The sequence below is a fragment of the Vulpes lagopus genome, chromosome 11, assembly GCF_018345385.1.
Source record: "Vulpes lagopus strain Blue_001 chromosome 11, ASM1834538v1, whole genome shotgun sequence".
In the NCBI taxonomy this organism is placed as follows: Eukaryota; Metazoa; Chordata; class Mammalia; order Carnivora; family Canidae; genus Vulpes; species Vulpes lagopus.
In genome coordinates, this window is record NC_054834.1 from 77263713 (window position 1) to 77286983 (window position 23271).

Genomic DNA, 23271 nt, shown 5'->3' on the forward strand with positions numbered 1-23271 from the left:
GAATCTTTTTGAACAAACGAGTGAAAATTACTGACACCTTCTCTTTGTTCTCTGGCCTATAATTTTGGAGTTATATAGGGATGCTAGAATCTTGATACCTCAGATGGAGAGGTTTTGAAGTAACCTTCAAATCACTCTGGAATCCTGCCAACTTAAAGAGAACTGAGCCTCCAAGTTAAAATCACACATACCTGTAGAACATCATAATATAACATCCCAATTGCATTTTGGACTTCCTGATATTTCTGGTTTTATGTTTTTTATCTCATTGAATTTCTGTATCCACAGGAACAAGCCAAGTCCTTTGTAAGTTGTACATGCTCAACAAGCATTTGCTGAACTAAAAATTGAAATGCTGTTTTTAGCAGCTTTGTAGCATGTTTGTTTTTTTATTATAGCATGCTTTCACCTTTATGAATGCTCATTGCAGCATGCCCTCACTCGCAATGAGAATTATTAGCACTTTAAAATATGCTGTCATGAAAATGAAAGCTTGTATCCAAAGTGTATTTGTCTTAAATTACTATTATATTTGGACAGCTATCCATATGAGCATTTACGTCATTTGGAATATAATTTTTTATTTTATAGTGATTTTATTAAATATATTTTTTGAAATTTGCTTATCCTATTATTTACCCTTCAATTTTGATATTTTTATAATATCTAAACTGGCATATGGTAATTATTTAAGCTATGAAAAAGAAAAATTATAAAGAAAAAGTAATAATCACTTAAAATTCCACCATTGAGGAATATTACTCAGCAATTAGAAACGACAAATACCCACCATTTGCTTCAACGTGGATGGAACTGGAGGGTATTATGCTGAGTGAAATAAGTCAATCGGAGAAGGACAAACAGTGTATGTTCTCATTCATTTGGGGAATATGAATAATAGTGAAAGGGAATATAAAGGAAGGGAAAAGAAATGTTGGGAAATATCAGGAAGGGAGACAGAACATAAAGACTCCTAACTCGGGGAAACGAACTAGGGGTGGTGGAAGGGGAGGAGGGCGGGTGTTGGAGGGGAATGGGTGACGGGCACTGAGGTGGACACTTGACGGGATGAGCACTGGGTGTTTTTCTGTATGTTGGTAAATTAAACACCAATAAAAGTTAATTAAAAAAATAAAAAATAAAATAAAATAAAATAAAAAATAAAAAAAAAATAAAATTCCACCATTGAAAGATCACCATGGTTTTCATTTTGATGATTGTTTTTCCAAAGGGCACAAAATCTTTCTATTTGCAGGGTTTTATGATGTCAAAAGTATCAAGACAAACACAAGTTGTCAACTCAACCCTAAATAATTTAAATGAGCTTATGTCAGAAGTAACAACAGTTTCTACTCCATAACAACAAGTATCAGGTATTAAATGCATATATATTGGTATCTGTTTCTGAATATCTTCTGATTTATGGTTGTAGATACTACATTGTTCTAATTGTTGTAGATTTATGATGGAGTTTACCCTATGCTGCTCCATATACATTAGCCACCTACATCTTTTTTTAAATTCTTTTTTTTATTAATCTCCAAAGATACAATAGCTATAAGTAATTGAATCAACAAACTTTTTTCACCTATTTCACCCATCCTCCCAACTCGCTTCCCCTCCGGTAACCATTTGTTTGTCCTCTATAGTTAAGAGTCTGTTTCCTGGTTTTTCTCTCTTTTTTCTTTGGCTCATTTGTTTTGTTTCTTAAATTTCACATATGAGTGAAATCATATGGTATTTGTCTTTCTCTGTATGACTTAATTCACTTAGCATTATACTCTCCAGCTCCATCTATGTTGTTGCAAATGGCAAGATTCCATTCTTTTTAGGACTGAATAATATTCCATTGTGTATATATATTTCATATATATTCATATATATTCCATATATTTTTTCTAATATAAATAAATATTAGATAGATACAGAGATGATAGATAATAGATAGATAGATAGATAGATAGATAGATAGATAGATAGACATCACAGTTTCGTTATCCATTCATCTATCCATGGACACTTGGGCCGCTTCCCTAATTTGGCTATTACAAATAATGCTGCAATAAACATAAAGGAACACGTAACCCTTTGAATTAGTGTTTTTGAATTTGAGGGATAAATACCCAGTAGTGTGATTGCTGAATCATAGAACCACTGTTCTTTTTTTAGAAAGAGAAAGAGAGAGTGTATGGTGGGGGGGAGGAGAGAAAGAGAGAATCTTAAGCAGGCTACACACCCAGCATGGAGTGCAATGAGGGGCTTGATCTCACAACCCTGAGATCATGGCCTAAGCCAAAATCAAGAGTCAGATGCCTCTCATCATGCATTCCACATATGAGTGAAACCATATGATAATTGTCTTTCTCCAATTGCCTTATTTCACTCAGCATAATACCTTCCATGAGCACTGGGGGTTATACTGTATGTTCGCAAATTGAATTTAAATTAAAAATTTTTTAAAGAGTCAGATGCTAGGGGATCCCTGGGTGGCGCAGCGGTTTGGCGCCTGCCTTTGGCCCAGGGCACGATCCTGGAGACCCGGGATCGAATCCCACATCGGGCTCCCGGTGCATGGAGCCTGCTTCTCCCTCTGCCTGTGTCTCTGCCTCTCTCTCTCTCTCTGTGACTATCATAAATAAATTTAAAAAAAAAATTAAAGAGTCAGATGCTTAACCAACTAAGCCACCGAGGGGCTCCTCTATTTTTAATTTTTTGAGGAACTTACGTACTGTTTTCCAGAGTGGCTGCACCAGTTTGCATTCCCACCAAAAGTGCAAGAAGGTTCCCATTTCTCCACATCTGCACCAACACTTTTTTGTGTGTTTTTTATTTCAGCCATTCTGACATGTGTGAGGTGTTATCTCATTGTAGTTTTGATTTGTCTTTCCCTGATGATGAATGATGCTGAGCATCTTTTTATGTGTTTATTGGACATCTGGATGTCTTCTTTGGAAAATTGTCTATTCGTCCCTTCGAAAGCTCAGCTGGTAGAACGGAGGACTGTAGCTGACTTCCTGGAGAATTGTCTATTCATGTCTTCTGCCCATTCTTTGATTAGATTATTTGGTTTTTTTGGGTGATAACATATCACTTCTCTATGTATTTTGGATAGTAACCCTTTATAAAATATATCAGTTGTAAATATCCTCTCACATGTAGTAGTCTTTTAGTTTTGTCTATTGTTTTCTTTGCTGTGTAGAGGCTTTTTACTTTGATGTTATTTCAATAGGTTATTTTTGTTGTTATTTCCCCTGCCTCAGGAGACATATCTAGAAAAATATTGCTGCAACTGAGGCCAGAGAAATTACTGCCTCTTCAAGATTTTTATAGCTTCAGGTCTCATATTTAGATCCTTAATCCATTTTCACTTTATTCTTATGTATGGTGAAAGAGAATGGTCCAGTTTCATTCTTTTACATGTAATTATCCAGTCTTCCCAACATCATTTTTGAAGAAAATATCTTTTTCCCATTGCATGTTCTTGCCTCCTTTGTCAAAGATTAATGACATAATGATTAATTATGGGTTTACTTCTGCGTTTTCTATTGTATTCCATGGATCTACATGTCTAGTTTTAATGCCAGTACCACAATGTTTTAATACTACTGCTTTGTAGTATAACTTGATGTCTGGAATTGTGATGTCTCCAGCTTTGTTTTTCTTTTTCAAGATTACTTTGGCTAATCAGGGCCTTTTGTGCTCCCATACAAATTTTAGGATTGTTTGTTCTAGTTCTGTGAAGAATACTATTGGTATTTTTTTTTTAAATTTTTATTCATTTATGATAGTCACAGAGAGAGAGAGAGAGAGGCAGAGACACAGGCAGAGGGAGAAGCAGGCTCCACGCACCGGGAGCCCGACGTGGGACTCGATCCCGGGTCTCCAGGATCGTGCCCTGGGCCAAAGGCAGGCGCCAAACCGCTGAGCCACCCAGGGATCCCCACTATTGGTATTTTGATAGACAGTTCATTATGTCTGTAGATTGCTTTGGGTATTATGGATATTTTAATATTTGTTCTTCCAACCAATGAACATGAAATATCTTTCCATTTCTTTATGTCATCTTGAATTTCTTTCATCAGTGTTTTACAGTTTTCAGAGTACAGGTCTTTCACCTCCTTAGTTAAGTTTATTCTTCAATATTTTATTTTTGTGGGTACAATTGTAAATGGGATGGTTTTCTTAATTTTACTTCATTATTAGTGTATGCAACATATGTATGTTGTACATATGTATGTACATTGATTTTGTATCCTGTGACTTTACTAAATTCATTTATCAGTTCTAGTAGTTTTTTAGTGGAGTTTTTGGGTTTTATATATAGAGAGTCATGTCATCCACAAATAGTGAGAATTTTACTCCTTCCTTGCTAATTTGGGTATCTTTTATTTCTTTTTGTTGTCTAATTGCTGTGGCGAGAACTTCCAGGACTATATTGAATAAAAGTGGTGAGAGTGGACATCCTTGTCTTGTTCAGACCCTAGGAGAAAAGCTCTCAATTCTTCACCATTGAAAAATTTTCACCATTGAGTATGATGTTGGCCATAGGTTTTTCACATAGGCCTTTTTATGTTGAGGTATGTTCCCTTTAGACCTGCTTTGCAGAGGATTTTTATATAAATGGATGTTGTACTCTGTCAAATCCTTTTTCTGCATCTTTTGAAATGATCGTATGGTTTTCATTATTTTTCTTATTGATATGGTGTATCATGTTGATTGTTTTGCAAATATTGAGCCACTTTTGCATTCTGGGAATAAATTCCACTTGATTGTGTTGTATAATTTTTAACATATTGTCAAAATTGATTTACTAATATTTTGTTCAGAATTTTTGCATCTATATTTATCAGATTAAATCTCTGGCTGTGATCTCTTCCTCTTCTTTCTTTTGGGGTGAATTCCTCCATCTTCTCATTTTGCCTAGGTCACTCAGTGTGTGTATATTAGGAAAGCCTATTATATTCCTGCTCCTAGAGTAATAGCTATATTAAGAGGTTCTGTATTGTCTTAAGCCTGGTGCTGCAGTATCCAAGGGATCCTCAGACCATGCTGTCCGCTCCCAGGCCTCCGCCCTCCTTCCCCACTGGAGCACCACTAAACCTGCCAGGCAGGATCATGGCAGTAATGTGGACTTCTAAAACTTCAGACTTTGAGCTCTGCTGCTTTTGAAGACTTCCAGTAGTCAGCTCCTTTCCTTTTTCCCATCAATGGCTTTGGGGAAGAATTTTTCTTGTACAATCCCCTGTGCATGCTCTCTCTCTCTCTCTTTCTCTCTCTCTCCTCTCATACTCCTCTCCATGATGAGGGCTCCTTCCCTCAGAGCACCTACAGTTCTTTTCTCCTTCAAATCAATTCTCCAGGGCTCCTACTTCCATGATTTGGCCCTTTTTCTCTTTCTAGCTGGGCAGTTGGTTCTCTCCGTCTTCAGATTGATCTCTTGGGACATTCAGAATGATTTGGTATTTATTTGGCTGTGTTTGAGGCATGAGGCAAGCACAAGATCCCCTTTCTACTCTGGCATCTTAACTTGAAACCCAAACCTATATTCATCAGAGATATTGGCTTGTATTCCAATCTCTCTCTCTCTCTCTCTCTCTCTCTGTCTCCCCGTTCCCCCACCCCCGTCTCCTTATCCATTTTTTGGTATCAAGGTGATACTGGCTTCACAGAATGAATTTTGAAGTTTCCCTCCCTCTTCTATTTTTTGAAATAGTTTGAGAATGGTATTAACTATTCTTTAAATGTTTGGTAGAATTCACCTGTGAAGCCATCTGGTCCTGGACTTTTGGTTTAGGGGGATTTTTTTTAAATTACTGCTTCAATTTTATTATTGGTCATCTCTGTTCACATTTTCTATTTCTTCTTGCTTTCATTTTGGTAGATTATTTGCTTCTAGGAATTTTTTTTTTTTTTTTTTTTTATTTTTTTTTTTTTGCTTTTTTTTTGCTTCTAGGAATTTGTCTATTTCTTCTAAATTGTTGAATTTCTTGGCATATAGGTTTTCATAATATTCTGTTACAATTTTTTGTATTTTTGTGATGTTGGTTATTTCTCCTCTTTCATTAGTGATTTTGTTTATTTGGGTCCTCTCTCTCTCTCTTTTTTTGATGAGTCTATGAGTCTGGCTAGAGGTTTATCAATTTTGTTGATCTTTTCAAGCAACCAGCTCCTGGCTTCCTTGATTTGTTCTATTGGGTATTTTTAGTTTCTGTATCATTTGTTTTTCCTCTGATCTTTATTATTTCTTCCTTTTTCTGGGTTTTGGTTTTGTTTGTCCTTTTTCTAACTCCTTTAGGTGTAAGGTTAGGCTGTTTATTTGAGATTTTTCTTGCTTCTTGAAATAGGCTTGTATTGCTATAAATCTCTCTCTTAGAATCACTTTTGCTGCATTCCAAAGATTTTGGACCATTCTGTTTTCATTTTAGTTCTCATGTAATTTTTTATTTCTTCTTCAATTTCTTATTTGACGCATTCATTGTTTAGTAGAATGTTTTTTAACTTCCATATATTTGTAGTCTTTCCGGACTTTTTCTTGTGGTTGATTTCTAGTTTCATAGCATTGTGATCAGAAAAAATGCATGGTATGACTTCAATTTTTTTAATTTGTTAAAACTTGTTCCATGTGAGCTTGAAAAGAATGTGTATTCTGCTGTTTTAGGATGGAATGTTCTGAATATGTCTGTTAAATCCTTGTTTCCTTGTTGAGTTTCCTTGTTGAGTTTCCACTTAGATGATCTGTACCCTAATGTAAGTGGGGTACTAAAGTCCCCTACTGTTATTGTATTTAGTATCAACTATCTCCTTTATGTTTGTCAATAGCTGTTTTATGTATTTGTCTGCTCCCATATTGGGTGCACATTTACAATTTTTCTATCCTCTTGTTGGATTGTTCCCTTTATTATTATATAGTCCCTTCTTTGTCTCTTATTACAGTCTTTGCTTTGAAGTCTATTTTGTCAATATAAGTATTGCTACCTTGGCAATCTTTTGATGTCCTTTGCATAATAAATGGTTCTCCATCCCCTCATTTCAGTCTTCAGGTGTCTTTCAGCCTGAAATGAGTCTCCTGTAGGCAGCATAAAGATGGGTCACTTTTTTTATCCACTCTGTTGCTCATTGTCTTTTGACTGGAGTCTTTAGTCCATTTACGTTCAGAGTTAGTATTGATAGATGCATATTTATTGCCATTTGTGTTGTGTGGTTTTTTCTATAGATTTTCCCTGAACCCCTCTTCTCTTGCTCTTTTTCATGGTTTGTTGGCTTTCCTTAGTGATATACTTGAATTCCTGTTTCTATTCTCTTCATATCTATTACTGGTTTTGGAATGGTGGTTACCATTAGGGTTGTATATAGTATCACCTGCACATAGCAGTCTATATTAAGTTGCTGGTCATTTAAATTTGAACTCATTCTTTACTCCCCCCTCCATTGACCCATGTTTTAAGTATATCATATCATATTTTACAAACTTTTATTTTATAAATCTCTTGACTGATTTTTGCAGAAATACTTATTTTTACTGCCTTTGTGCTTTTTACTTTTCATAATCTCGCTTATGATCTTTCTTTTCCACTCAAAGAGTCCCCTTTAATACTTTTTGCAGGACTGGTTTAGTGGTCATGAACCCCCTTAGTTCTTGTTTGTCTGAGAAACACTTTATCTCTCCTTCTATTCTGATTGATAGCCTTGCTGGATAGAGTATTTTTGGCAGATTTTTCCCTTTCAGCACTTGGAATATATCATGCCACTTTCTTCTGGCCTGCAAAGTTTCTGCTGAAAAATCTACCGATAGCCTGATGGGGTTTCCCTTGCAGGTAGCTGTCTTCTTTTGTCATGCTGCCTTAATTTTTTTTCTTTATCCCTACTTTTTGCCACTTTAATTACTATGTGTGTTGGTATGGACATCCTTGGGTTGAACTTGGGGGGAGGGAGGAGGATCTCTGTTTCGCCTAGATCTGGATATCTGTTTCCTTCAGATTTGAGAAGTTTTTAGCTATTATTTTTTCAAATAAATTTTCTGCCCCCTTTTCTTTTTTCTTCCAAGCTTTTATTTAAATTCCAGTTAATTAACATACAATGTGATATTAATTTCAGATGTACAATATAGTGATTCAACACTTACATACAACAGCCAGTGCTCATCACAAGTTCCCTCCTTAATATCCACACTTACGTAACCCCTTTTCTCTCTCCCAGCCAGCTACATATTAATTCCATGGTTTTACTTTGTTTCTGAATTATTTTGTGTATTAATAATTTACCCATAAATTTGAAACTTTCCCAAAAATATTAGATTGTTCATAGAATTATGTGTTCCCAAAAATTATTTCTTAAACTGCAAATTAATGCAATAAATGTAAATGAGATTAATTTTCCAGTAATATTTTCTTGCTAGTTTGTAGATATAAAAGGAAATTTCTGTATTTTGTTTTTCTTTCATAGTTTTCTTTTTCCTCACCAGTCAGTTCCTGAAAATATCTTAAAATTTTGTCATTTTTACAGAGGAATTTATTTCTTTTACTTTTCTTGAGAATTCTTTGCTGGAAAAACAAAACAGAAACAACCAATCAATCAACCAGTCAATCAAAAAAACAAATATTTTTTTAAAAACAGAAAAGATAAAAAATAAGTTTGTGTGCTTTCTGTGCACAAATACAAATTGATTCTCCACCTATCAGCTTTTTATAATCCAATAGCATTCATGACGCATTGATATTAATGTTGGAAAAGTCCCTGCTGCCTGTGCAGATCCAAGAAATTCCTGCAATAAGACCCAAGAAAACAGTTTTAAAAGTTGCTACTCTCACTTGGTCTTTTCAGACCTCTGATCAGTGACATCTTTGGAAACTCAGGAGAAGGATTGACAATCCTAAGGGAACTCCCCATTTGTTTGAGTTGAATTGTTTTCCCTCCACCCAAATTCATATATTGAAGTTTTAACTCTCAATATCTCAGAATGTGAAATTATCACATTTGGATACAGTTGTTGAAGATATAATTAATTAAGATAATGTCATACCGCAGTCAGATGGGCCTCAAATCAATATGACTGGTATCCTTACAAAAGGGAAAATTACAACATGTAGGCATGCCTGGAAGCATGCCATATGAAGATTGGAGTTATGTTGCCACAAGCCAAAGATACACCAGAAGATGGAAGAGAGGCCTGGAACAGACTCTTCCCTAAGGCCTTCAGAGGGAGTGTAGTCCTCCTGACACTTGAGCTCAGACTCCCAGCCTCTAGAACTGTGAGGAAATAAATTTCTGCTATTTAAGTCACTCAGTTTGTGGAACTTGATTATGGAATCCCTAGGAAACTAACATACTATTTTTCTCATTTTAAATATTTTGCTAGTTTCTTATTTGAGGGTAGCCTCAATCTTTTCATTACTTGTGGCAGCGGAATTGTCTGAGTACCAAGACACCTAAACAAGATTTTTTTCTTCTATTATTAAAAAAAATTTTTTTTTAACTCTATGTGATCTTCCTAACATTATTCCTTTACTGGCCAGGGCATTTCTTTCCCCTTCATATCCAAGTTTCCTGTGGATCTGAGAATCATGAAATACCATCATGAATGTGTGTCTCTTATGAGGACAGGTAGTATGTGCCATCATAATAGAGATAATTTTCATCTCTTCATCATTCAAATTACCAATGAGACGTGCACAGAGGGGATTTCTGCAATCTAGATTGGAATTCACAGGGGATAGAAGTGACCCTGTCACCAATAATGAAAGGCAGTTACTGGAGATGGAAATATCTCAGGAAGTAACTGCAATAAATGCCAGTTAGCTGAGAGTGTCCTGTTTTATAAGCCCTGGAATAACATTCATAAATTCATACCTGAGGATTGTGGGGATGAGCTCAGACAAGTGGACAGAAAATCTAGTGGTTGAACTTCCTCAGTGATCTGAGGGACTCATGTGGTGTTGTGCCTTTCTCATCCACAGACCTAAGGCGCATGGTTCCTCTGAGGACTTGGCTAGAAGGTTTACTTACTTATTTTTTACATCTTGGATGGTGTCAAGCAGAGGCATTTCCCTGGTTTCAGGTTGGAGGAGGACAACAAGACCAGCAATGATGGGAAAGACTCCATAGATGATCCAGGGCAAAGCAGAAAGATATGCCGTTAAGGTCATCAGGAGGGGAGCCAGTACTGCCCCACACCTACTAGCCAGTGTGTCTAATCCTAAAGCTCTTGCCCTGAGGGGTAAACATAACAATCTGGTAAAAATCTGCACATGTAACTTGTGATACATTGTTTTGACTTGATAAAAGATGGAAGACACTAGAACACATTGTTAAATACATAGGTTTTGATGATGAGCACTCATATTTTAGATTTGCCCTATGATTTTCTAGCTATCTTTGTCAGATTCAAAGTGTATTAAGACTCATTTTTGTAATTTTACACAAAATGTTATACATTGCACCTACCCTGATGAGTCACCCAAAAGATTAATGAGATGATGCATTAAACTATTGTTCAGCACAGTGCATGGCATAAAGTCAGCTTTCAATAAACTTTGGCTAAAATGTTGTTAGCATATTATTTCTGTTGTAATTACAAATTTTGCTTTTATAATAAGTCTTTCTTTTTCTGAGAGAGAGAGAGCGAGTGAGAGCGTGTGTTTGTGTGTGTGTGCGTGTGTGTGTGAAGGTGGGCAGAGGGAGGGAAAGAGCGAATCTTGAGCAGGCTCCATGCCAAGCCATAGCAGGCCTTATGTGGTGCTTGATCTCACAACCTTGAGATCATGACCTGAGACAAAATCAAGAGTCAGACACTCAACCAACTGAGCCCCCTGCACACCGCTATAATAAACAGGTCTTATTGTGTTTATTACTGCAATAAATGCCAGTTAGCTGAGAGTGTCCTGCTTTATAAACCCTGGAATAACATTCATAAACTCATACCTGAGGACTGTGGGGATGAGCTCAGACAAGTGGACAGAAAAACTAGTGGCAGAAGCAGCAGCAAAGCTGATTCCCGCACTTGCCAAAGCCACACGCAGGGTCTGCATTTCTGGAGACAGAAAAACCAGTGAGACTAAGAATTCTGGACTGAAGGAATCAGCATCCACCAAATTTAGCCAGAAAAAAAGACCTTGTAAGTATTGGTTTGTTTGAGATATACTGTAGAAAATTTTGTAGTGTCAGAGAGCACAGAGTGGTTGATAAGCTGAGAAATGTAGAATTGTCAACACAGGTGGTAATAAGCACATAAAATTATCTGGGTTAACTGCAGCAAATCTCTCAGCATATTTCAGGTTTTCTAAAGAAAGAGAAAAGAGGTATGTCTGGCAAAAATTTGCTTTTACTGATTCTGTCCCATATTATATCCCTATTATAGAAGGTGGGACAGCCATGTGGACAGTTACTGAGTCTAAGACTCAGCTCTAAAGTTGACAGCTTTACAGTTGTCTAAACATTACAATTAAAGTGCAGAATTTAAAGTGACCAGTCATCCTGGCTTTCCTGGGAATTAGAGGGGTTTAGCAATAGGGACTTTCACTGATAAAACCAGGAAAATCCCTGGTAAGCCTGGATGTGTCAGTCAACCTAGTATAGATATCGCATTGTCACGGGGCGGGTAAAGCATGATAGAGTAGCAAAGAACAGGACTACTCTGTTAGTGGACAGGCTGAAGAGAAGCCATATCTAGAAGAATGTTAGACATAAGAAAACAAGAATAGAAAATTCTTTTTGGGAAAAAATGTCAGAATTTGGGAACCAATAAGGAGAAGTTTCAGATAATCGATTTTCTGCCCAATATAAAAAGAAATCAAATTGTAGCTTTATATTGGTCAAGATTCTATTATAGGGAGTAAGCCTGCATCATTAATGATCTTCTGAGGAGTAGAGTCCACCAATCTGTAATGCTGTAAGGTACATTCCTGCATTGGGACATAGCTGAAACATAGTGCCCACTAAGGTTCTCCTGGTCATTTCATATCCATTCTATCAACTTACAGAGTCATCTAACAGGGAATGGACTAGGTTTTTAATCTGCTCAATTCCTTGTTCCTATTGTTCACTCCTTCACTACTTGAAGAAAGGGGAAATTTTTGTTTCTTGTAAGCCAGGAAGACTTCCCCAGCAAGGGCTGGTCATGGTGACCTAATATCACACTCACACGTGGCTACAGAGCAATCAGGAAGTAGACTAATCTTCAAAGCTGGTAATAAAGAGCCTAACCAGACCAAGTGACCACATTGTGTCCTCATGTTGATATATAATTGCAGAGCCTAGGCCCTTCATGCATGTTACTAAAAATGTGAAAGGCCAAAGGACAAGTGATCAATTGCTATCCTAGAGAAACTGTCAGGAATAAACGGCACCAGTTTCTAGATACTTCCAGAATGTGATGAAGAGAAATATATGTCTGAGCTGCCCGTTGTGGACCTTTGGCTCTTTTCCTTTTTTTTTTTTTTTTTTTTTTTTGGCTCTTTTCCTAACAGCTTCTTAGCAGGATTTGCTTTAAACCCTCGTTTGGGGGCATATGTGGCTCTTAAAATTGACGTAACTCCTAGCTTCAGACAAGTGTGATCAATACAATCCCTAAAGGATGGGGAAAAGATACCTCTTTTCTCTCCTCTTTTCACACCCTTTTCTCACCTTGGGGCACAAATGTGTTGGCCAAAATAGAAAGTCCCACCAGGAACATGAAAACTGTCTGGGTTGTTCGACGGCCCATATGATTCTGTACTAAAAGAGGAAGACATCGGACTAACGCAGTGAGAGCTCCAAAGACTACCTGGAACAGGAAAATATTGCTCCCAAAGTGCTGTAGATTAATTGTGATGCCATAAAAGGGTATTACGATTGCAAATCTGAAATGAACAAAAGGAGAAAGATGCATTCCATAAGATTCAAAGCCTACATGCTGCAGTTGATGACTATATTAATCCAGACAACTAGTGGTCAGTGTTAAAGAATAAAGGTCCAGTCTGATTTGTATAATACATATTTTAAAGTGATAATTTTAAAGTTACCATAAATAATTGCCTGGCAATTTATAAAACAATACTCCTTCTGTCATTCATTCATTCATTCTTTTTTTTTTTTTAAGATTTTATTTCTTTATTCATGAGAGGCACAGAAAGAGAGGCAGAGACATGGACAGAGGGAAAAGCAGGCTCCATTCAGGGAGCCCAATGCAGGACTTGATCCCAGGACCCCGAGATCACGCCCTGAACCAAAGGCAGAGGCTCAACCACTGAGACATCCAGGCATCCCTTTTGTCATTCTGTCATTTGAGTCCCTAAGCCGAGAGTTGATAATGATTGGGAGATATAACATGACCCCAATCACCAAACCGCATGATACATAGAACGATTAAAACCTGGGGGTAAGAGATGCCTGAGTAGCTCAGTGGTTTGGGCATCTGCCTTTGGGTCAGGCCATGATCCCTGAATGCCTGGATGGAGTCCCACATCAGGCTTCCTTCATGGAGCCTACTTCTCCCTCTGCCTATGTTTCTGCCTCTCTTTCTGTGTGTCTCTTAGAATAAATAAATAAAATCTTTTTTTTTACATTTATGCCAGGAATTTAAGCAGAGACCTGAAGTGGAACCAATTGACTCACACAGTAGTAAATACAAAGTAAAGCAATGATCTTGGCTTGAGTTATGTGGTTCAGTGGTCTGGCTGAGTGTCCCACACAAGCTCAGGTGCTGCAAACAATTGTTTTCGGGCTGTCCTTGTAGCCTGGTAGAATCATGCTGGGGGAATGGAGAAAGTGAGCACCGCTTCTTACGTTCTCCCGTTCTCCCTCCGCCTGCCGGTCTCCCTCGGCCGGGCCCCTGGGTCGGACGCCGCAGGGATCACTCACCAATCAGCCCAAGGCAGACCCGACAGGGGGCCCCGTCACTGTTCTCTCAACTACAGCCAGACTCGCCTCCACAGCAGTACCTGTGGCTGCAGCCTGGACTCCCGTGCAGGAGTCCTGTGAATCTGGCTCTGGCAGTGGCAGCTGGAGAGGGTAATAGGACCTCCTGCTGAATGAAGAAAGTTGAGTGAATGAATGGGTGAGCTGCAGGGGTCACTTGCAAAGGGACCAGGAATGATAAGTTAACTCATTCAGGCAGATGCTTTGACATCTAACTCCCAAACCTGCCTGCTGCATAAGGGCAAGCCATCTCCCACAGGTGAAGTCAGTGGGGTGGGAGGCCACATTCACACTACTGAGTCTTTCCGGGAGCCAGGGCTTCAAGGCACAAGGCTCCTGGTTCCTCCCCTTCTCACCACCCCCTCTACTCTTTCCACTCTCACTCCCTGTGCTTCTTCTTCTTCATTGCTGCCTTGCTGTCTTTTGATGTGTGCCTTGCCCTCTTGCCTGTGTCACTCTCAGAGTCTGAGCTGTCAGACTCAGACGACTTCTTGTCTCCATGGGTTTTTTTCTTCTTTTCCTTCTTTCTTTTTCTAGAAGAATACCTTGTGGAGTCAGGCTTCTCAAACTCTGCTGACTTTGCCTCTTCCTTCTCCTCTTCCTCATCAGGTATCGGAGAATACTTGGTCCCTCCTGGTTGCATAAAACAATCCTTTGCAAAGTGGCCTTTGTAGCCACACTTCTTGCAGGTGGTGTTCAGGACAGCCTCGAGGGTGATCTTCTGCCCAGTGTAATCCTGGAAGGACTGCCACCGCCTCTCTTCTTGCTCAATGATAATGTTGTTGGGGTCAAGGTCTTTCCCAGTTCCTTGGTTGATGACTTTCATGGATACGGATACTTTTATCCTATCATTTTTCATCTCCCGGCCAATAAGCTTCACCCATACTTTGCCTCCATCATCCACTATCTCAGAAGGCTTATCCACACGACAGGATGACATGTGAGTTCGATGGACCAGACCTTGCTTCTGACAGCCAGGGATTTTGATGAAGGCTCCATAGTCTGTAACCATAGCAACCTCTCCTTGGAAAATAATGTAGAGAGCAGGCAAGTTCTCCATGGTCTCGGGTCTTCCTGAATTCATCCTTAATGTTCTATGGCTCCTCCATTTCTCTTCTGCCAGTTAATTCAAGTGTCTCTGGGTCAGCTCCGGGTCTCCCGGCTGCAGCATTGCACAAAACGTCAAAATAAATAAGTAAAATATTAAAAAAAAAACCACCTGGGGGGAAGAATTTCTTTTTTGAATGTTGTCAGTGTGCTGTGAGTCCTCTTCTCCTTCAACCCCAAAACTGTGAAGAACTTTCCTTTCGCTCAACTAGCGTTTAAGCTTTCAAGAGACTACCTGAGTCCCCTTTATCTTCAGGCACCATATTCTGGAGTCTGACACAGTTCTAGGGAATTTAAAGCTCAGATATGATTTCCTAGGGCTAAAAGAAAAATGTCAGAATTCAAGCAAACATGCACCAGCTGTACCAGAGGAAATACAATCAGTTACCTTCTTAAGTTGGCATTTGGCATATATTGTCCTGTATGCTTTTTTAAATATCTTCAAAATTTCAGAATTAAATTTAAAATCCCCCTCAGCCCTACCAAAGTAAGCACTTATATCCCTCAAGAGATAAAGTACAACACCTTTAGGGAAGTCCTAGTGCTAACACCCCAAATTGGAAACAAGTACAAGTCCAGTGATATTGAAGTACATCAAGAAATGGTAGAGTGTTCATCTCATGGAATACTGAAACATTAGGGAAGATAACCACCTACTGCTACCTATGACAAAATGGATGAATTTTACATAAATTAGCTTGAGGAAAGGGGGCTGTCACGAAACCATTTTATTATTTATATTATGTGAAAGTCAAGACTAGGCAACACTCTTCTGGGGTGATAGGGAGCAGGACAGCTGGTAAGAGTTATGCAGTGTGCAAGCAAACAGTGAGGAGGGGATGAGAGTTGAGCCACTATAATAATGGTGGTTCTCACTGTAGAGGAACTATGCGAGAACCTTCCGGGGAATTAGGATTTTCTAACTTGATCTAGGTACTGCTTACATTTTTACACATTGAAATGTTTTTCAAGCTGTATATATTCACTATCTTTTCACATTACTGTTAGTAAGATTTTATTGCACTGTCTGATGTTAACTAACTAGAATTTAAATAAAAATTTGAAAAAAATTGGAAGAAAAAAATGAAGGAAACTAAATGCCAAAATCTGTGCTGTGGTGGAACCCCAACATCAATCTCCAGGAGTGAGATTATGAAGCGATATAACACAATTAAGTCCTCTTCATATGGTGCATCTTTTTATAATACTTTGCCCATCTCCCAGCACAGCAACACTCAGTATGTTTTCCTCATTTTCTATCTCCAAATCAGCACCCCCACGCCCATAACACTGTTATAACCTTTGAAATAAATAGATGTCTCCACCTTTTTAACATTGTCATGCACTGTGTGAAGCCCACCTTACAAATAGCAGGAGACAGATTCTCTTACGCAGGTCAGGGGTGCAGAACAAGTCACACACAGTAGTTTTGGTCTGTGCTGCCTCCAGCTCATCCCGCATGCTGGATCTTAAACCCTTAAACAACATACATGTATCATTTGTCAACACAGTGCCAGGCATTGTGGCAAGCACCTGCACCCGATAGGACAAAATAAATGTGCTCCCTTTCTTTCCTGCATAATTTATTATACAGGTGTGTATAATAAATCACAGGTGTGAAAAGGATATGAAGCTGTAAAGACTTAAAGGAGACTCCAGGGTATTAAAAAGCAAAAATTATATTTTTATTAGTTTCATAGGTAGAATTTATGATTTGTTAGTTGCATATTACATCCAGTGTTCATTACATCAAGTGCCCTCTTTAAAGTCCATCATCCAATTATCCCATCCCCTCACCCACCTCCCTTCCAGCAACTCTCAGTTTGTTTCCTAGAGTTCAGCATCTCTTATGGTTTGCCTCTTTGTCAATTTTCACCTTATTTTTTTCTTTCTCTTTCCCCTATGTTTGTATGTTTTGTTTCTTAAATTTCACATGTGAATAAAATCATATGTTATTTCTCTTTCTCTGACTGACTTATTTCATTTAGCATAATACCTTCTAGTACCATCCATGTCATTACAAATGGCAAGATTTCAATAAAAACAGACGTAGATCAATGGAACAGAATACAGAACCCAGAAATGGCCCCTCATCTCTATGGTGAACTAATCTTTGACAATACAGGAAATAATACCCAATGGAAAAAAAGACAGTCTCTTCAACAAATGGTGTTGAGAAAATTGGACAGTCACATGCAAAAGAATGAAATTGGACCATTTTCTTACACCATACACAAAAACAAGCTCAAAATGGATGAAACACCTAAATATGAGACAAGAATCCATCAAAATCCTGAAGGAGAATGAAGGCAGAAAAACCTCTTTGATCCTAACAGCACAAGTGATATTAAGGAGGGCACTTGTGTTGAGCATTGGGTGTCATATGTAAGTGATGGGTCACTAAAGTGTACTCCTGAAACCAGTATTACACTATATGTTAACTAAGTCGAATTTAAATAAAAATTTGAAAAAAAGCAAAAGAAAAAATAGAAAATGAGATCATGGAGAGGTGCAGGTCATCCACAAGAGTTATAGGTTATAGATTCAGATCAGGAAGTGAACTAAAGGAAGAGGTAGTTGCACAGTGCTCAAAGCTCCTTCGGTGTGAGGTGGCCATGAAAGACTAGAGAATTGAGCTTACCTTCTCTGCGCCCTTTTTAGGAAAACAGTTTGTCTATCTCAATAAGGAGAATGTGGAGTCAGCTTATGTCTTTCCTCCAAGTCACTAAGTAACCATCTTCCATTTCCTGCTCACCTCCATGGTCAGGATGTCTCCAGCATTCTTCATTCCATTTATATGTGCAACTTTTCTAAGTGCCTTTAAGCCCTCCTCTGGTTTATTGTTGATAATCAGCCACCGAGCAGGTTCCACCAGCCACCTGATGGAAGAACAGCATACAAGTACAGTCAACTCTCTCTTATTTATTTGTCATATGATTATCGACTACAGACACTTTTTGCCTTCCATCTAATATCCACCACTTACTGGGTTAGGAACAGAAACTCAAGGTTTATTTCAGAAATACTAGGAAAATATGAGAAAGACCAAATACATTGAAGTGCATCTTCATGGTCAGGAACACACAGACTTCGGAGTTAACTTCCTCTCTGCCTACTCAGCAACTTTTCAAAGAAGCTTGTGAAGCTTAAGCTTGAGAGTTCCTTATGCATAATTAAGAAGTCTTTTTAAAAAAAGAAGTCCCCAAATTATGTAAGCTTAAAGCCCGAAAAATATTAGAAGTACTCCTGCCACTACCAGCTATGTTGGTAACTTACTACATAAGTCAGTCACTTATTTACATCTGCCTCAGTTTTCTCTTCAATAAGATGGGAACTGTAGTACCATTCTCCTTGTAGGATTATTATAAGGATATAACGACATAATGGATGAGTCTGGCATAAATTATACTCTCCTCTCTCTGAACTCATCTCATTGTATTAAATCTATAGTTGTGTCTCTATGATGAGCTAAATTTGACTCTCCTTTAGATGGTTAAGTACAGGGATGAAGCTATCCATAAATGCTTGTTAAAAATATTTAAGGGAGGGATCCCTGGGTGGCGCAGCGGTTTGGCGCCTGCCTTTGGCCCAGGGCGCGATCCTGGAGATCCGGGATCGAATCCCACGTCAGGCTCCCGGTGCATGGAGCCTGCTTCTCCCTCTGCCTGTGTCTCTGCCTCTCTCTCTCACTGTGTTCCTATCATAAATAAATAAAAATAAAAAAAAATAAAAAATATTTAAGGGAAAGGGAGTGCTGAATACATGATATCAATCATCCAATCTGCATACCAATTTTTAGTATTGAATAAATCATGCTGCTCTTTTATGAATAAATTTGCTGACTCTTCCTTTTATCCTACTTCGCCTACAAAAATGAAAATCTGAAAATTTTTGCCAAACCTGATTCATTCCAAAGCCAAAAAAGAATTAAAAGTATTTCTTTTTGAGATATTTGTGTCTATATTTTGTATAAAAGAAAATAGTATTTGAATAACTTTGACTGCTCTGCTGGTTAAGACTTAAAACAAAACAATACAAAAAAAAAAAAAAAAAACCCAGAACTTCCAGAAAGGTCATTACTAATTCCTGTTCTGCTTATCAAACTGCACAGACTGAATAGATGAGAAACGTGGGTTTTAGATTCAGACAATAAGAAAGGGTCCAGGAAATAAGAAAATCAATATATTCCAATGCAATCTTCATTTTCACCCCAGGTTCCCATAAAGGCAAGAGGAGAAAGAAGGCTCATACCTTGAGGAGAAAAAGAAGACAAGGAAAGGTACAGAGACCACCAGCTGCAGAGTGCGCCACCCTCGAAAGAGAAATGCCAGTCCTCCCAGGATCATCTGTCCCAAACTTAAGGCACAGCTTATCAGGGTGATTGCCATGACTTTAGACGAGGGCCTTATCCACTCTATAACTGAAAGAAAACCCAACTGGGATATTAATGTCAGACAAAGGTGAAATTTCAAGGTCAAATTCAAGCTTGGAAAATGGAGAAGATCAAAATCTGACTTACTGAGCAGAGAGCCATTCATCAGGATGATTATGGAAGCACAACCTGATAAGAAGCGTAGTAAGCAGTATATGAGGAAGGTGGGAGCAAAAGCTGCGCTGGTCCCAAAGATGGTAAGCTGTAGTAAACACCACCTGAGAATCAACTTTCTCCCAAACCTAAAAAACAGAGTCAGATTAGATTATGGAAGCAATAAGAATTTGGAGGGGGGGGGACAAAAACTTAAGAAAACCAAAAGCATACTCCGAAATTTAAAGAATATTTTAACAAGTGATTCTTAGTACCTAAAAGTTTGACAAATCAATAACTAAAAACAACAGAAATCTCGAAAGCAATGTCTGTACCTATAATGTAGACAAACAGTAACAAAACTTTATCATCCAATCACCAGTAGGCCTCTGACACCAAGTGATACCATATAAAAGAGAACAAAATATTGGAAATTGTAATATACTATGAGCATCCATTGTACTACCATATATAGTAGAGAGGCTGTAGAGTGTCTAGAATGCAGGAGAGCTATGTCCTTGGGTCTCTAGGACCTTACAGGCTAAGGTTAGACTGATGCAGGACTGATTGTTACATCAGTAAAACAATCAAAGTTGCTTAAGGGTTGTGTAATAATGTCTCTCTGTTGAATGTGGGTTTATAGGCTTCATGCAATGTGCTTTATGTAGAACAGAATGTAAGAGTGCCACAACCCAAAAAGAGAAAATTATGGAAATTTCTCAGAGAAAATAATTACATAAGATGAAGAACGAAGGGAGAAAGAAGGTGAAAAACAAATAAGGAAAAGGAAATTCTATGGACTATTGGACTTTAAGAATGTTTAGAGAAATATTCAAATAATTCCCCCCAAAAGATAAAAGGTGTGAAACATAGAAACAAAAGCAACAAATGATCCCAAGTCATGATCATTATCATCACCCAAGAAACAAGATAGAAAACAAAAAAATAAAATGGGAGACTAAAACAAAACCAGAGCAATAATTATAGTTAATAAAAATAATTTCTAATGGTCCAAACACTCTACCAAATAATAGAGATAACCAGAATACATTAAAAAAAGGAACTATAGGGACACCTGGGTGGCTCAGTGGTTGAGCGTCTGCATTCAGCTCAGGGTGTGATCCCGGAGTTCTGGGATCAAGACCTACATTTGGATCCCTGCAGGGAGCCTGCTTCTCCCTCTGCCTATGTCTCTGCCTCTCTCTTTCTGTCTGTCATGAATAAATAAATGAATGAATAAATAAATAAATTTTTTTTTTTAAAAAGGAACTATATACTGTCAAGAATCATACTTAAAATAGTATAGATTGAGAGTAAAGTGACGGAAAAAAATACACAATTCATATCGTAATAAGAACAGGGCAGCCCGGGTGGCTCAGTGGTTTAGCGCCGCCTTCAGCCCACGGTGTGATCCTGGAGACCTGGGATCGAGTCCCACGTCAGGTTCCCTGCGTGGAGCCTGCTTCTCCCTCTGCCTGCGTCTCTGCCTCTGTGTGTGTGTGTGTGTGTGTGTGTGTGTGTGTCTCTCATGAATAAATAAATAAAATCTTTTTTTTTTTTTTAAGAACAACACTGGAGTTTTTTTTTTTAAGATTTATTTATTTGGTGAGGGGGGGTGGGTGGTGCCGCAGACTAGATGGGGGAGGGGCAAAAGGAGAGAGAATCTCAAGTGGACTGACTCCCTGCTGAACACAGAGCCCCTTGCGGGGCTCCACACCGCGACCCTGAGATCATGGCCTAAGCTGAAATCAAGAGTCAGATGCTTAATTGACTGAGCCACCCAGGAACCCCAGCAATTATCTTTTTGTGTCATTTCATTTAGCATAGTGTCCTCAATGTCCATATCATAGCATGTGTCAGAATCTCCTTCCTTTGTAAGACTAAATAATATTCCATTGTATGTACACACCACATTTTGCCTCTCCATTCATCCGCTGCTGGACACTTGGGTTGTTTCCATCTTTTGACTATTGTGAACAATGCTGCTGTGAACATGGATCTACAAAGAGCTCTTCAAGACCCTGCTTTCAATTATTTTGGATACATGCTGGGCACCATTTTTAAGAGTCATATTGACAGCTGGGCCATGCTCAGAAGAAGATTGGCATTTTGGACCTTTCAGCCCAGCAATTGGAGGACTTGGGAGCATCTAGTTGGAGAAGCGTGGACAGGAGGCATAGCAGCTATCTGCAGTACTGGAAAGTCTGACGCGGGTAGGAGCCAACTTGAAATGCTGCAAGCGGCAGACAAGGCTCAGTGGGTAGAGGTTACCAGGAAGTTGATTTTGACTCAGCAGGAAGACAAGCTTTGTTTTCATAAGAGCTATTTCTTAATGTCATAGGCTGCCTTGGGGATCGTGAGTCCCTGCCAATGAAGGTAATCAAACAGAGCCTGCTGGGACCACGGGACAGGGGAAGGAGACAGGGAGATTCCTCATCCTGGGTGGGAGGCTGAACCAGGTGATTTCCTAGGAGCCTCATCTCTATGAGGCCATGTCAGGATTAATGAGTAGGATGGCGATTCAGGTCTACACTACAGAGAGAATCTAGGAGTCAAAGAAAAAAAAAAAAGAATCTAGGAGTCAGTTTTCGACAAATGTGATGTTGATGGCACTGATTGAGGATTAGCAGAGCCTGGTGTGCGGGAGTGAGAATGGCATGGACCCATCTGCTTTCTGAACTGACTTCTCCACACACATCACACACATATTTACCAAATGGTTATGGCAAATCAGTCAAGCCTAAATGTCACAGAGTTGATCATCATGCCCCTGCCTCCTTATTATCCTGTCCCTTGCTATTCTGATGAGTTCAGAGGACCAGCAGTGTTGGCATCACTGGGGAGCTTGATAGAAATTTGGATTCTCAGCTTGCCCCAGACCTTGTGAATCAGAATCTGCAATTTCACAGGGTTCCCAGGCAATTCATATACACGATAAGGTTTAATTTATATCTAATAGAGAAACAGTCTGAGGTTAGGCAGAAGCTATCACATATTCTTTCCAGGAATGGTTGCAATACTGTATCACTGAGGAGAAGTGTTTGTTAGTTAAATCTACATTTTGGTTGTCCCATTACCAGCTCAGTGTCATAATGGGAATTCTTCACAGTTATTTATCCAAGTATATGTATATATACTGGCATATACTTTTTTAAAAAAGATTTAATTACGTATTTGAAAGAGAAAGTAAGCACAAGCTGGAGGAAGGAGGGGGTGAGGGAGAAGCAGACTCCCCACAGACTGGGGAGCCCAACGTGGGGCTCAATCGCAGGACCCCTGGATCTTGACCTGGGCCCAAGGCAGACTGACTAAGCCTCCTGGGCACCTCTATACTGGCATATTCTTAAAAAAAATCAGGAGGTTTTTAGGTAAAATATGTATGTAAATAAATATCACAACCAAGGAAAATAGAACTAAAAGAAGAAGACCAAGATGAGGGAGGAAAAATAATAAATGGAGACAAGCAGGTTGAGCATAACTACTTCAATTGAGTTGAGAATTGGATGCTGACCTCACTGACAGCCAAGGTGACCAAGAAAACACAGTCAGCTACAAGATTAACTTTACTCCTGCAGAGCCTACAAGCTAGTCCCCCAGGTAAAGCAAAGCTTTTCCCAGTGTTTTGTTATGAAAAATATCCACATATGCGTGGGTATATTGTTACACATATTTGGAGGCCTGGGGCCTTATATATATGAAATGCTGAAAAATACAACTATTTTCTTTTTTTTTAATTCAGAATTTTAATT

General features: G+C 38.7%; 2 protein-coding genes across 5 annotated transcripts in view; both read right to left on the reverse strand.

Annotated features, from left to right (window-relative positions):
- Nucleotides 1–8030: 8030 nt before the first annotated feature.
- LOC121471484 (solute carrier family 22 member 10-like) overlaps nt 8031–23271 on the reverse strand; it is a 31715-nt gene continuing 16474 nt past the window's right edge. Inside the window, exons 3-10 of one of the 2 annotated variants that reach the window (XM_041722294.1) lie at nt 19517–19671; nt 19249–19417; nt 17753–17876; nt 16358–16473; nt 12619–12833; nt 10918–11026; nt 10003–10206; nt 8031–8540 (exon numbers count right to left, since the gene is read on the reverse strand). In XM_041722294.1, the coding sequence (XP_041578228.1) occupies nt 8480–8540; nt 10003–10206; nt 10918–11026; nt 12619–12833; nt 16358–16473; nt 17753–17876; nt 19249–19417; nt 19517–19671 (1153 nt within the window). In that variant the 3' untranslated portion in view covers nt 8031–8479. Of the gene's footprint in view, nt 8541–10002; nt 10207–10917; nt 11027–12618; nt 12834–14916; nt 15053–16357; nt 16474–17752; nt 17877–19248; nt 19418–19516; nt 19672–23271 lie in introns of those variants that run through there. The other variant, XM_041722295.1, reaches the window with a different exon arrangement.
- Nucleotides 12840–14974, reverse strand: LOC121471485 (nucleolar protein of 40 kDa-like). Of its 3 annotated transcripts, XM_041722297.1 has the most exons (3): nt 14436–14974; nt 13834–13999; nt 12840–13723 (listed from the first exon to the last, which is right to left on the reverse strand). In XM_041722297.1, the coding sequence occupies exons 1-2, from the start codon at nt 14972–14974 to the stop codon at nt 13837–13839; spliced, it is 702 nt and encodes a 233-aa protein (XP_041578231.1). In that variant the 3' UTR covers nt 12840–13723; nt 13834–13836. The 3 variants fall into 3 exon arrangements, with proteins under 3 accessions (XP_041578231.1, XP_041578232.1, XP_041578230.1); XM_041722298.1 differs by having other exon boundaries at nt 12840–13996; XM_041722296.1 differs by having other exon boundaries at nt 12840–13999.